Source organism: Durio zibethinus, chromosome 3 (assembly GCF_047325235.1).
Source record: "Durio zibethinus cultivar Kanyao isolate XHJ-2024 chromosome 3, ASM4732523v1, whole genome shotgun sequence".
NCBI lineage: Eukaryota > Viridiplantae > Streptophyta > Magnoliopsida > Malvales > Malvaceae > Durio > Durio zibethinus.
The window spans coordinates 36,297,354-36,311,228 of record NC_143164.1 but is presented as its reverse complement, the minus strand read 5'-3'; the positions used below and the strand labels follow the sequence as shown (position 1 = coordinate 36,311,228).

The window sequence follows — 13,875 nt, the reverse complement described above, 5'->3', positions numbered from 1 at the left end:
GGATATATTTAATAATGGGATATAAAAATTTTTTTTGGGTAATTTCTTTAACTATGGGATTTTTTTTACGACTATAAATACCAAAAACCCTGTGCTCTCACTCCATTTTGCCCTCGCCAGTCTCGCGCCTTTTCAGCATCCACAAAAACCCTAGAAAGCGCCAACCTACCCATCAAAGGGAGGTGAGACAAAGACCCAAAAAAAAAAAAAAGAGAACCGATTTGCGATCCAAATCTAAATGCTTAGTTAAATTACCTCATTTCTCAACTAATTCTCTTATTCATTTCTCTCTCTAATTTGTTTTTTTTGTTGCTTTAATCTCCTGCTTACATCAATGATTCATGTTCAGTTTCTAGGGAAAAAAAGATACTTAAATTTTCTCAGGAAAATGGATATAATTCATTTTAACTCTAAACAAAGTGTTTATTCTGTGGATCCGTGAGGTTCTGTTTGTTTTCGCTCAAAAAAATTTCCCGGAAATTTTGTTATGATATTTTTTATAGTTCAATACTTTATTTGTTCTGTGGGTATCAAGTTGGAATTTTCGTGGCTATTACCTGACAAAAAAAATTACGTCTTTAAACATAAAATTTACCTAGGGTTATGGTTTGAGTAAATGGCTTTGAGTTTAGGGTTTCGTTGCTTTGCAGACACCAATTGGCAATGGCATCTACAGAACAACAAGTCCCATCTGGAATTACAGCTCCTGCTGCTGATGTTGTATGTACCCTTCCCTCTTATTTGAATGTTTTAGTAATAATAATACGGTTAAAGTTCAGTTTTGATCTCTATTTTTGTTGATTTTAGGTCGGTAATGCCTTTGTTCATCAATACTACCTTATATTATATCAATCCCCTGAGCTGGTTCATCGATTTTACCATAATAGCAGCAAACTTGGTCGTCCTGAAGAAAATGGTGTAATGAGTATCACAACAACTATGCAAGTAAGTTTTCTGTCTGTCTCTTTCATGCATGTGTGTGTTTGTCTTGGGTCAGACTTTCTAAATGAGGGTATATGCGTTTCATTATGTTTCAAATTTATTTTCTTTCTTTAAGCTAACAATTTTATTGAAAACCATGTTTTCTACCCTTTTGAAATCTATATGTCTTAGTAAGTCCAGGTTTACTTGATTTCCAATGTGAAAATCTACTCTCTGGTTTTGGTTTTGTTTGTGCAAAAATGAAAATAAAGGAAATGTTACACAATATTGAAGATTTTCATATCTAGACTTTTTCTTCATATCAAGGTTTTGTGCAGAACTTTAAATATAGAAATATATAATTGGTAACATTTTTGTTTCCCAGCAACCAGATGGATTGATATTCATATAAGAAAAGGTTATGGAACCCATTCTGTTCTATTTGTATATGGTTGGTTGTATTGGAAGCTAGAATTCGTGTTGAGTTGTATTATCTTGATGTAATATCTAAATAGTTATGACTTATAGGAGTTTGAATTGGTAGAGTTGAAACCTTGGTGCTTCATTTTGTGGACCAGGCCATCAACGAGAAGATACTCTCACTTGGTTATGGAGAATTTACAGCAGAGATAACAACTGTAGATGCACAGGACTCTCACAATGGGGGAGTACTTGTTCTTGTGACTGGGTATTTAACTGGAAAGGACAAAGTGAAGCGGAAATTCACTCAGAGTTTCTTTTTGGCACCTCAAGACAAGGGCTATTTTGTTTTAAATGATGTGTTTAGATACGTAGATGAAGCCAAACATCCAAGTGGGAGCCAGGATCCTGTTAATGATGTTGAACCTTCTCTTACTCCCAAGCAGGGTAATTAGAAACCCAGACTTCTGAAATACAGAATTATAATGATTTCTCCAATTGATGTAAATATTTCTCTGCAGATCCCTCTGCTCCAGAGAATCACATTGTTGAGCAACAGGCAGCATCACCAGAGGAAGGTAATGGGCCAGAAGTGTACAACCCTTCTGAAAATGGAGATGGTTCTATCAATGAAGAGGAAGCACCAGTGGCCAAGGTTGTAGATGAGATTCCTGATGATTCACAAATGTTTGCTGATTCTAACTCCAAAATTGAGGAAGTTCCAAAGAAATCATATGCATCTATTGTATGTACCATTCTGCCGCATGCTAGGTTTCTAATTTTTTTTAGAATTACTTGGTGTTATATTTGGATTTATAGTGCTGGCTTTAAGGTGGTAGATTTAGCCTCACCTATTATCGTTCTAGTTGAAGGTTATGAAGGAGAATGTGGTTCCTTTATCAATCCCTACAAATTCCCCTGTGAAGACTGTAGTTAAGAGCCCAGAGCAACCAGGAACTGCTGCACCACCTATTCTTCCAGCCCCCGTATCTGATGCACAGATATCGTCTAACACTGTTACAGAAAATGGGAATAATCAAGATGTGGAAGGTATCCACCTTTTTTTTGTCATTCCTGCACAATTTGAGATTAAGGCATGCAGTGTATTTGTTATCCGCTTTATTTCGATTATATATATGTATTTATGTGTGTGTGTGTGTGTATTATATATATGTGCATGCCTTTGCATATGCTTTACTTATTTCTTTTGATTGTGGACAGCTGAGGGTCCCTCCATCTATGTCAAAGGTCTGCCCTTGAATGCTACACCTAGCATGCTGGAGAATGAGTTTAAGAAGTTTGGACCTATCAAGAGTGGTGGTATTCAAGTTCGAAGTCAGAAGGTAGATGTTGAATCATTTTTCTATGTGTCGAATTTTGACAGTATATTCAATTAATATTTTCTCTGCATTTCACGACAGGGATTCTGTTTTGGTTTTGTGGAATTTGAAGTGGCAAGTTCTGTGCAAAGTGCCATAGAGGTATTTATGTAGATGAGGTCTCTTATCATGGCATGGGTTGCACCAAATTTATATTTATGTCCCAGCATTAGATGATTCTTTTCCAGCTGCATTTATTAATTTCTTTTGTCCAACAAATTTATATCTTTATGCTTTTTTCCTTTTTTGATATACTTTTCAGGCATCACCTATAAATATTGGTGGACGTAAAGCAGTTGTTGAAGAAAAAAGGTCTACATCTCGAGGCAAGTTGCTTTTATTTTTAAGTTTACTCAAAGTTATAGTATATGATCTACATGATTTGGCAAAAGTTGACACCATATTGAGATATTGACTGGAGTATGAGATCTTTCACTTAGGTGAATCATATAGGCCACTTTATGGTTATTATAGAAGGTGCTAGAAATGAGCTTTGCTCTTCTCAAATTTGTTGTTTTTTTCTAAGTTAACGTTGAAGTAGTGTTTCCATCCTACACCATTTGAAATGTTTGGTTGGCATAGGATTGTTGTTTTCCTTTCTTGATTGGATGCAAATCATAGTTTATTGAAAAGCAAGTTTTGTGATATGTTCCAGATTATAGAGTTTAGTCAAGAATATGGGCTTTAAAACTTCTGTTTTGCATGTTATAAGACTGTCTTCATTTGCAGGGAACAAAGGACGGTCTTCATCTGGTTCTGGGTCTGGATACAGAAATGAGGGAGCAAGAGGACGTGGAAACTATGGTGGTGGCAGGGGCTATAGCCGGGGTGAGTTTGGTAATTGGTCAGAGTATGGAAACAGGAGCAACAATCGAGGAGGATATTCCAACCGTGGAGGTGATGGATATCAGAGGGGTGAGCACATGGGGAGTAATGGTAGCCGTGTGAACCGTTCTGGTGGACTTACTGTTAATGCAGCAGCCAAGAATGTGGCACCAAGGGTATCTGCCCCTGCATGAAGAAATTAATCTGGAAATTGGTTGGAGGGGTGGTCAAAGGTAACTTTCGGTTTGTAGTGTAGTCATCTATCGAGATTGTTGCATAGCATTTGGAGAGGAGTTTTATCTTAGATTTGTTTACGGTTTTGTCTTTGATAATATGTACTGAAAGGTTTTTGTTGATCGTGGATAGTAGATTAAATTCTTGTTTACCATACTACTGTGATGTTTAGGCTTCTGGGGCATTCGATATTGGGAAATCTACCTTTTTATTGATGGTTTTTGCCTTTGTTGCTTTTTGGACAAAAGACGTATCCGCAATACAAATTCATAGATTTGAAGTGTAGCTTACCCTGTTCCACTTCGACAGATGTAAATTTGAAGATAGCTTTTCGATGCAGAAGAAATCCATTGATTTTGGTCGACCCTTTGGGATAATCAAACAAGACAAAATCCTATTCCTTAGACGATTAACATCTTTGATATCACGATTGCAGAATAGTTTAACAGTTGAACAATTTTATGAACAAATTAAAGGAAGAAGTCTTAAATTAATATGACAAAGTATTGTGTTTGCTTTAAATAGATGCTAATTTTCTTCCACGCAGGATAAAAACACTTGATTAACGTGTAAGAAAATGCAGATGGTAAGATGAAATTCTTGCTGTAAAACTAGTTTTGTAGCATATTTAGATACCAAAATTGCAGGCCTCGACGAAATCCAAATCAAAGTCGACATACTTTGTCCAAAGAGGCTTCAACTGGTTCATGGTAATATCAAGCTATGTGTCACGGACTAAACTTTCTCTCAACAAGCAATAGACCGTACGACACTTGAATGGACGCTTTCACCCAAGTCAGTCTTCAATTGTTCGATATCTGAACAAATAACCATAAGCATGGTTAGTTCCAAGCATTCACAATAAAACACATTATATCGAGATCAATCTCAAGCACACGTAAGAAGGAACATTCACATTGAAAAAAAAAAAACCACATCCAGGCAACATTCAGAATATTCAATTTGAATGAATTTTATTATAATCGAGAACCATATATCGGGATTTCCCACTATCACCAGGGCCAGGGGAGCAGCCCTTGGTGGATGGCCTAGGCTCGCATAACAACCGGTGAGACAGCCCGACAGTATGCTATCGGCTCACCCCCTAAAGAGCCTTAAAAATTTTAGCGCTATGCTACCAGTAGCCATTACAATGTTTGAAATGGGGACACTTTTCCTAGCACAAGAGTTCTACCTGGTCATGACCCTATACATGGGTGACTCATGACAACCTAAGCCCCGGTTATGGCCCTATACAAGGTTGGCTCATGACATCCTCCCCCACCTATTCTATCGACGTCCTCGTCGACTTGCTGGCTTGAAACTCTTCGATCTTTCTGTTGAATCTCTGGAGGTCGTGCTCTCTTTTCCAGCTGATTTCTTCTAGTCCTAATCCCTCCCACTTCACTAAGTATTCCCGAACAAGTCTTCGAGATATCTTGGTTTCCCTGTCGGCTAAGATCTCTTCGACTCGACGCTCTGAGGGTGGCTTCATGGTGATGGCGGCTCTGGTTGGCTCCCTTCGGCTAGCATCTATAGGGTCTGTATGAAAAGGTTTCAAGTTGCTCATATGAAATACTGGGTGCACCTTCATCCACTTTGGTGGGTGGATTTTGTAAGAAGCATTCCCCACCTTGGAAAGGATCTTCACTGGACCCTCATATTTGCGCACCAATTTACGATCTCTCTTTCTCAAGAACCTGGTTTGTTCAGGGACTAGTCGAACAAGAGCCAAATCACCGACTTGAAATTGTTGAGCCCTACTACCTTTGTCTGCCCATTTTTTCATTCGCTTTGATGCTTTCTCCAGGTAGGCTTGTGCAATCTCCGTGTTTTGTTTCCATTCCTTGCCGAGGTTGAAGGCTCTCGAATTTTTTCCTCCATATTATTCCAAGGAAGTGTGGGGTAACCTTGGTAACTGTTTCGTGACCACCTCAAATGGGCTCTTACTGGTGGAAGAGCTTTTGTTGGAATTAAAGCAGAGTTGGGCAACGTCCAATAAAGAAGGCCAGTTCTTCTGATTGGCTTGAACAAAGTGCCTTAAGTATTCTTTTAGCAATCCATTGAACCGTTCCGTTTAACCGTCGGTTTGAGGTTGGTAGCTTGAGGAGATGTTGAGTTGGAACCCCAATATCTTGAAAAGTTCTCTCCAGAAAGACCCCGTGAATCTCAGATCTCTATCGCTGACAATATTTTGAGAGAGACCCCAGTATTTGATCACATGTTTAAACAATAGTCGAGCTGTGTCTTTTGCTGTACAATACTTGTGAGCGGGAATGAATGTGACGTATTTAGAGAACCGATCAATCACTACCAAAATGACTCCAAGATCACCAACCTTGGGTAGACTCGAAATGAAATCGAGAGAGATGCTTTCCCATGGTCTGACGGGTACCGATAGTGGTTCAAGCAAGCCTGCAGGTTTCCTCTTTTCAACTTTGTCTTGTTGGCAAATGACGCATGTCTTTGTATAGTCCATTACATCTTGTCGTATCTGAGGCCAATAATACCCTGTTTCAATAACGCCAAAGTGCGTTGCCAGCCTGGATGACCCGTCCATGGGGTGTCATGACATTCCCTCATCAACATCTGTCTCAGACCTCTTACCTTTGGTACAAACAATCGAGGCCCTTTGGTCCACAAGACCCCATTTTCTTGCCAGAAGTACTTGAACTTCCCCTCTTCCACTAGCTTCAGGATGGCATTGGCTTGCGGGTCCTTCCCTAAATGATCCTCAATCAACTTGCGAACGTCTGTCGTGGCTCTACTAGCTGCCATTGAGGCAATTCTTTTAAGGGCCATTAACTCTGTTCGCTTGCTTAATGCATCGGCCACTTGATTGGTCTTTCCAACGGTGTGCTCAAGATAAAAGTCGAACTCCGATAAAATTTTCTGCCATCTAGCCTGTTTCGCTGTAAGCCTTAGTTGAGTGAGGAAATGGCTAACAGCTACATTGTCTGTCTTCACGACAAAATGTGAACCCAACAAATAATGTCGCCAAGCCCTCAAACAGTGAACTACCACTAGGAGCTCTTTTTCTTGGGCCATATACTTCCTCTCAGCTTCACTTAGCTTCCTACTTTTAAATGCTATCGGGTGATGTTATAAAAGCACTCATCCAATAGCAAAATCAGATGCATCCATCTGAACTTCGAAAGGCTTTTCAATATCAAGGAGAGCTACGATGGGATCTTTCATAATAGCATTCTTCAATCCCTCAAAGGCCTCTTGGCACTCGCTCGTCCAACACCATTTATGCTCATTCTTCAATAACTCCATTAGGATCGTGGTCTTACGAGAGTACCATTCCACAAACCTTCTATAATAGTTAGCTAGTCCAAAAAACGAGCGAAATTCACTAACATTCTTTGGTGTTATCCACTCCTTGATGGCCATAACCTTTTTCATGTCCATTCGAATGTGGCTACGTTCGACAATGTGATCGAAAAAATAGATTTTGGGTCTGAACAAATGCACACTTCTCTCTTTTCACGTATAACCGTTGATCCTGTAACCTTCGAAACACCTGACGCAGGTGTTCTTGATGTTCTTTCAAAATTGAGCTATATACCACTATGTCGTCTAAATAGATGACTACAAATTTATCTAGATAGTCATGAAACACTTGATTCATCAATGTACAAAATATGACAGGAGCATTGGTCAGTCCAAAGGGCATAACAAGAAATTCAAATGCACCATACCATGTTACACAAGTGATCTTTGGCTCATCTCTCTCAACGATTTTGACCTGATGGTAGCCAGATCTTAAGTCCAATTTGGAGAAGTACTTGACCCGACTTAATTGATCAAACAAATTTGCTATAAGAGGGATGGGATATTTGTTTCTCACGATGACTTTGTTCAAGGCCCTATAGTCAACACATAATCGTAAACTTCCATCATGCTTCTTCTGAAATAGCATTGGAACTTCGAAAAGAGCCTTTGATGGTCTAATGAACCTAGCTTGTAGAAGTTTATCTAACTGTTTCCTTAGTTCGACCAACTCTGACGGGGTCATGCGGTAAGGGGCTCTAACATGGGGTTTCACTCCTGAACGGAGCTTAATTTCATGATCCACTGCTCGTCGAGGGGGTAAAACCTTAGGCAACATCTCTGGCATCACCTCTTCGAATTCTTCCAATATTTTTTTCATGCCATCAGGTATCGGTTCCACTTCTGACCCTTCTTTGAAGATCGGTATGACCACAAAGAAGGGTTCCCCTCTTTTTACCCTTTTCTTGAACTGTAAAGCTGAAATCATTCTCTTCCCACTCTTTAGCAAGATATTGATCGGCACCACACATGGGTGTTCCCCTAAGAACAACAAGCAGCTAACGACGAGGATAGGGATCACCTGAGCTAACATCATGAAGTTCAATCTGAAGACGACATTAAAGTAATCCATGAAAAAAATTGTAAAGTCCACCTTCCCTTCCCATGGCCCCAATTTGGTTGAACTTCCACTAATCGTAAAGACTGACGAATTGACCCCCTTCATTCGTCCACAGCCTTTACTAACTTGAAAATCACACCTTTTTGCTTCTTCTAGTGTAATAAAAATATCGGTTACACCTGTATCTACCATGACCTTGGTGGCCTTCCCATTGATCATTAAGTTCACATACATCAGGCTTCTACTTTATTTTTTTTTTATCGTGTTCAGTTGGGTGCGGAGGGCATTGAAGAACCTTATTGAACCCATCCTGATTGGCTCATCTTCAACTTTTTCTACGCTCTGGTACTTTTATGGACTCTTGAGACAAGGCTCTTAAGGCATTAAAAGCTCCTCTGTGTGGGCATTCGGCCACCCTATACGACCCCTTACAAAGGAAGCAAAGGAAGCAAGCTAACAGTTACCGAGACTTGAAAATCATTGTGTTGCTTGTCTTGAGTTGGGTGCTATCTCGATAAAAGACCTCATGTCTGATCCCCCACTGAAGGGCCGTTCCAACCTTGTCATCTTTCTCCCACTCCCAAAGTTGAAGCTACTGCCAACTGATGAAAGATTTTTTCATTTTGAGAAACCATCATTATAATCGTGAAGACGTTCAGCTGCAGCCATGACCGTGGCCACGTCTTGTACTTTTTATCTTTGTAGTTCTATCCTGGCCTAAGGCTTGAGGTCCTCAAGAAAATAAAACATCTTATCCTTTTCGGACATGTCTCGAATATCCAACATCAGGGTAAAAAAGCTCCTTACAAAATCTCTTCATTATTCCTATTTGCATCAATTCTCGAAGTCTCTTTTGAGACATATACTCCACATTTTGGTTTTTTAGTTCTTGTTTCAGGTTAGTCCAAATCTTAATCGGACATTCGTCATTGACAAACTTGGAGTGCCACCATAGCTTGATATCCCCTATAAGGTATATCGATACCATTGCTATCTTGTCTTCCTCTGAATTCGTGTGTACAGCTCAAAAGTACTGCTCCATGTCAAGTAAGAAATTTTCAAGCTCCTTAGCACCCCCTCATAGCATTGAGGCTCCGACACCTTGGGTCTTTTTGCCCTTTCTATCGAGCTCAAACCCGATCTAGCCACAGCCATTTGTAAGATGCTCATCTGTGCTCTGAGTTTTTCAAACTCCTTTTGAAGAATATTCAAGGCATCTCTAACCTCCTCGCTCACATTGTGAAGAGTATCGGATAACTTCCGCTGGATTATCTCGATCTCCCTCACTCGATCTTTAATCACCATGTGAGTTTTCATTACGACCATCGCGACCTCAAGTTCCTCAATTCTTTGTTGGTAATTGGGTCCACCACTTATGACCATCTCTTTCATTTTCTAGCATTTCTCAACCGTGCTCTGATATCACGTGTCACGGACTAAGTTTTCTCTCAACAAGCAATAGATCGTACGGCACTTGAATAGACGCTTCCACCCAAATCAACCTTCAATGATTCGATATCTGAACAAATAACTATAAGCCATGGTTAGTCCTAAGCATTCACAATAAGACACATTATATCGAAATCAATCTCAAACACACGCAAGAAGGCACATTCACATCGAAAAAAAAAAAAACACATCGAAACATTATTCGATACATTCAATCGGGGTGAATTTTATTATAATCGAAAATCATACATCGAGACTTCCCACTATCACCAGAGCCAGGGGCAGCCCTTGGTGGATGGCCTAGGCCCGCATAGCAATCGGTGAGACAGCCCGACAGTACGCTGTCGGCTCACCCCCTTAAAGAGCCTTAGAGATTTTAAAGCTATGTTACCAGTAACCATTACAATGTTTGAAATGAAGACACTTTTTCTAGCACAAGAGTTCTACCCAGTCCTGGCCCTATACATAGGTGGCTTATGACAACTTAAGCCCCGATCATGACCCTATACAAGGTTGACTCATGATACAATGGTTTCATATTCCCATTGAAGTGCAACACTGCACATCGAGGATCTCATCCATGCTAATGCTTGGATTATAGTCGAGTCTAAGTGTCACGGATCTAAAGAGAAATCTTGAATCTCACATCAAACATAACAAAAGGCTCACTGGAGTATAAAAGGGTTCGCACCATCTCTTCCTTGTAAGACGCCTTTTGTAGGACAAAATTGTGAGGTCAGGGGGTCAGAGCGAACAATACCTCACAAGGGTGTGAACCGTGATAGGAAAGCTGATCTGAGATGTTGGAAGAGTGAATGCTCGGGTCCCAGAGCCGCGCAGGTTCGGAGCTTAAGTCTCGACCCGTGACAAGTGATCTCAGCACCAGCCTTAAACCGTTCGATCTACGCCAAGCGCCTCGAGGGAGGTAGGTAGGGTGACCAGCCTCCGTGACGAGGGCGTCACGAGGTTGAGTGGAGGAGAATGTCACGGACCTAAAGAGGAGTCCTGAATCCTACATCGAACATAATAAGAGGCTCACTGGGATATAGAAAGGTTTACACCATCTCTTTCTTGTGAGGGGCCTTTTGTAGGACAAAATCATGAGATCAAGAGGACCAGAACGGACAATACCTCACAAGTGTGTAAACCGTGATAAAAAAATTGATCTAGGACGCTGAAAGAGTGAATGTTCAGGTCCCAGAACCGCACGAATTCGAAGCTTAAATCTCGACCCGACACAATAACATGCCAGGACTTGTCTAGTGGTTTTGTTGTGGAGTAAAATGTGATCAAACCATGATGCAATGTTCCCAATTTCCACAACGTCCTGTTCTCATTCTGCAAAAGCCAGGTACCCACAAATTAAAGAAATCATAATCCCACAAATACTGCTAGCATTTCCACCATAAATTACAGTGAATTAATGGCTATTACCGGCGGTTTCACTAATCTCAAATTATTGGTTAATGTTCCCAACGCTGTAATCAAGCTAAGACTATAGAAGTAGCTGCACTATCTATCTAATAGCACAAATCAAGCAACAAAGGCAGAATAAACCAAGGGCATAGTACACCAAACAAAGAGTAGCAATCAAAAGTCAAAACTCACCAGATTCTGCTAGTAATGATATTCCTCCGTACACTTTTCCTTCCTCCAAGCATCCAAATCAAAGAAATTCATCCCATAAGCCCAAGCACAGGCCTTGGGATTAAACTTCTGCTTAATCAAAGGATGAGAGAAATTCATATACTGGGCATACCTATGGAAAGACCCAAAACAAGTTTCCACTGCCCCATTCACTTTCCCATCCATATCAATCTTCCACAACCCTGTCAAATCCTTCTGCACCACAATATCATCATCCAAAAACAATACCCTATGCAACCTGGGATACATCTCGGGTAAATAAAACCTTAAATGATTCAAAATTGATAAATATTTTGGGTTCCTAAACTTCTTGTTTGTCGTTTCTTTAGTCGCAACTTCTGCAAATTCGCGGATTCTAGCTGTCTTAACAGTGGAACATAAGATGAATTCAAAAACTTATAATCCTCTACTGCCTTCACTTCAATATGAGCTCCATTATAATCTTTCAATTTAAACATAACCTGCATTGCTCCGAGATTCATCTTATCAGTCACCACATGGACAACGTGTTTCCATGGCTCTTTCGCGTTCTTGGTGGCTGAATTCACCACCACGGACGCTGCAAGTACGTTTTCCCAAAAAACAGCGTAATGGTACAGCTTGGGATCCTCCAATTCAGGAGGAATTGGCTTCCCTTCATCTGTATATTTCTCCGGATGAGCTATTCGTTCCTCCATCAACCTCATTGCCAAATAATGTAAGCTTTTAGGGATCGATTTCGCAGCGATGAGGCTGGAAAATGCGCCTTGCTTTTTCGCTTTGGTCAATTCCTCATTGACCCGCAAAGATCGTGTCTTTTAGTTTCTGGATCTTGAGTTGGTTATCGAAAGATTCCTTGGCTTCAGAGATCATTTGGCGCGTGGCTTTCATTCGCTCTTTCACTTCTTACTCGAATTGCCAGAGCACCGACTCGTCAATGGAGAGTGAATCGATTTCGAAGGGTGCCCAATAAGATTGTTTGTTAATAAGGTCCGAGTAGTTTCGAGATAAATCCACGAAAACCCTAGCGAGCTTCGAGTTTTCGAGCTTGAGCTTTCGAGCGTAAGAGGCGTAGGCGAGGACGAGAGAGCGTTGGTCGTCGGCTTGTTTCCGGATCTGATCCAGTCGGGGCTTGAGCGGGTCCGATTTGAGTGCCAAAACAGACCTCCTTCTGGATCCGATTCCATAGGAACCAGTGGAGAAACCCTAGAAATACCAAAAAAATTGACACTGAACAATCAGTCACCATGGCAAGCTTCCAGAATCGAAAAATGAAAAAAAAAAATCAGTTAAAATGAGGGAAAAGTTAGTTAGTTAGTTAGTTAGTACTTACAAAATTGGTTTGGAAATGAGGGGAGTCAGGGTGGGAAGTGAAGAAGAAAGAAAGAGCAAAGAAGAAACAGATAGCAATTGTAATTGCAGAAGCCAACAATCTAAATGTAAATCCAAACCCTCCCAACACTGGCCCTCCGCCGCCTCCGCCGCCGCTTCTTGATGTACGGTAATTCGCCATTGTTGCCGATCAATCACCGGCGCATCAAAATGAAAGAAGAAAATGAAATGATAAAAAAGGTGATTATTAAGATTAGAGGATAAAGATTTTGATGATGGGCCCACACCCGCACTCTGTCACTCACTCTTTTGTTAGGGTGTCTTCGTCTACTTGAATGGGGGTCTCCGGAGATCAACGGCTGTGATTTCTTTATCCGGGTCCCACTTGGAATGTGGCGGTAACGCGGGTTCCCGTTTGAACGCTCTCGTTTCTATGACCGTCACTAGCATCCTTAATTTAAAAGTTTAATAACTAATTAATTTTAGAATTAATTGTTTACTATCTGTGAACCAATTATATTTAAATAAAAATTTAATTTTAAAATTTTAACACATAACATCAAATAAAAAATTTTAGTTTTAAATACAATAATAATATTCTTCTCTCTTATAGATATCAATAAATAAGGTACGAAAAGAGTAAAATATTTATCATCTTCGTTTTTTCATTTTTATATTATATATTTTTTTATATTTATACTCAATAAATATTTTAAATTTATTTTCATTCTTATTTTTATGAATATTTAATGAGTATAAATAGTCTTTATACTTATAACTTTTTTAAAAAATAAAAATTATTTTTTAAATTTTTTATCTTATATATTTAGATTTTTTATAAATATATATTAATATATTTTTTCAATAAAAATATATTAATTTTAATTAATCTAAAATAATAATTTATATTATTTAATAAAAAAATTATTTACTAAATATATAAAAATATACATATAAGATATGGGTATAAGATAGATGCTATATTACTTATTCACATCTTTTTATCAAATAAAAAATTAAAATCATACACATATTTATTTCCATTTGCATTCTAATAAAAAATAAAAAATAAAATTTATTTTTTTAATTTTTTATCTTATATATTTAGATTTTTTATAAATATATATTAATATGTTTTTTAATAAAAATATATTAATTCTAATTAATCTAAAATAATAATTTATATTATTTAATAAAAAATTTATTTACTAAATATATAAAAATATACAAATAAGATATGGGTATAAGATAGATGTTATATTACTTATTCACATCTTTTTATCAAATAAAAAT

The 13,875-nt window shown here is 38.9% G+C and overlaps 1 protein-coding gene and 1 pseudogene across 6 annotated transcripts; one reads left to right on the top strand and one right to left on the bottom strand.

Annotated features, from left to right (window-relative positions):
- Positions 1-36: 36 nt before the first annotated feature.
- LOC111283289 (nuclear transport factor 2-like) lies at positions 37-3,994 on the top strand. 5 transcript variants are annotated; one of them, XM_022871750.2, is made up of 10 exons: positions 37-182; positions 651-720; positions 808-945; positions 1,500-1,788; positions 1,863-2,086; positions 2,214-2,391; positions 2,563-2,684; positions 2,763-2,822; positions 2,983-3,046; positions 3,450-3,994. In XM_022871750.2, exons 2-10 carry the CDS (start codon positions 664-666, stop codon positions 3,737-3,739), a joined length of 1,422 nt encoding a protein of 473 aa, XP_022727485.2. In that variant the 5' UTR covers positions 37-182; positions 651-663; the 3' UTR covers positions 3,740-3,994. The 5 variants fall into 5 exon arrangements, with proteins under 5 accessions (XP_022727485.2, XP_022727483.2, XP_089614856.1 ...); XM_022871748.2 differs by having other exon boundaries at positions 64-182; positions 2,208-2,391; XM_089758730.1 differs by having other exon boundaries at positions 172-245.
- A 413-nt stretch (positions 3,995-4,407) lies between these two features.
- On the bottom strand, positions 4,408-13,121 carry LOC111283290 (galacturonosyltransferase 8-like; annotated as a pseudogene). Its single transcript, XR_016341064.1, has 5 exons — positions 12,584-13,121; positions 11,233-12,456; positions 10,862-10,962; positions 10,155-10,231; positions 4,408-4,504 (listed from the first exon to the last, which is right to left on the bottom strand). The product of XR_016341064.1 is annotated as a galacturonosyltransferase 8-like (transcript).
- Positions 13,122-13,875: the final 754 nt, after the last annotated feature.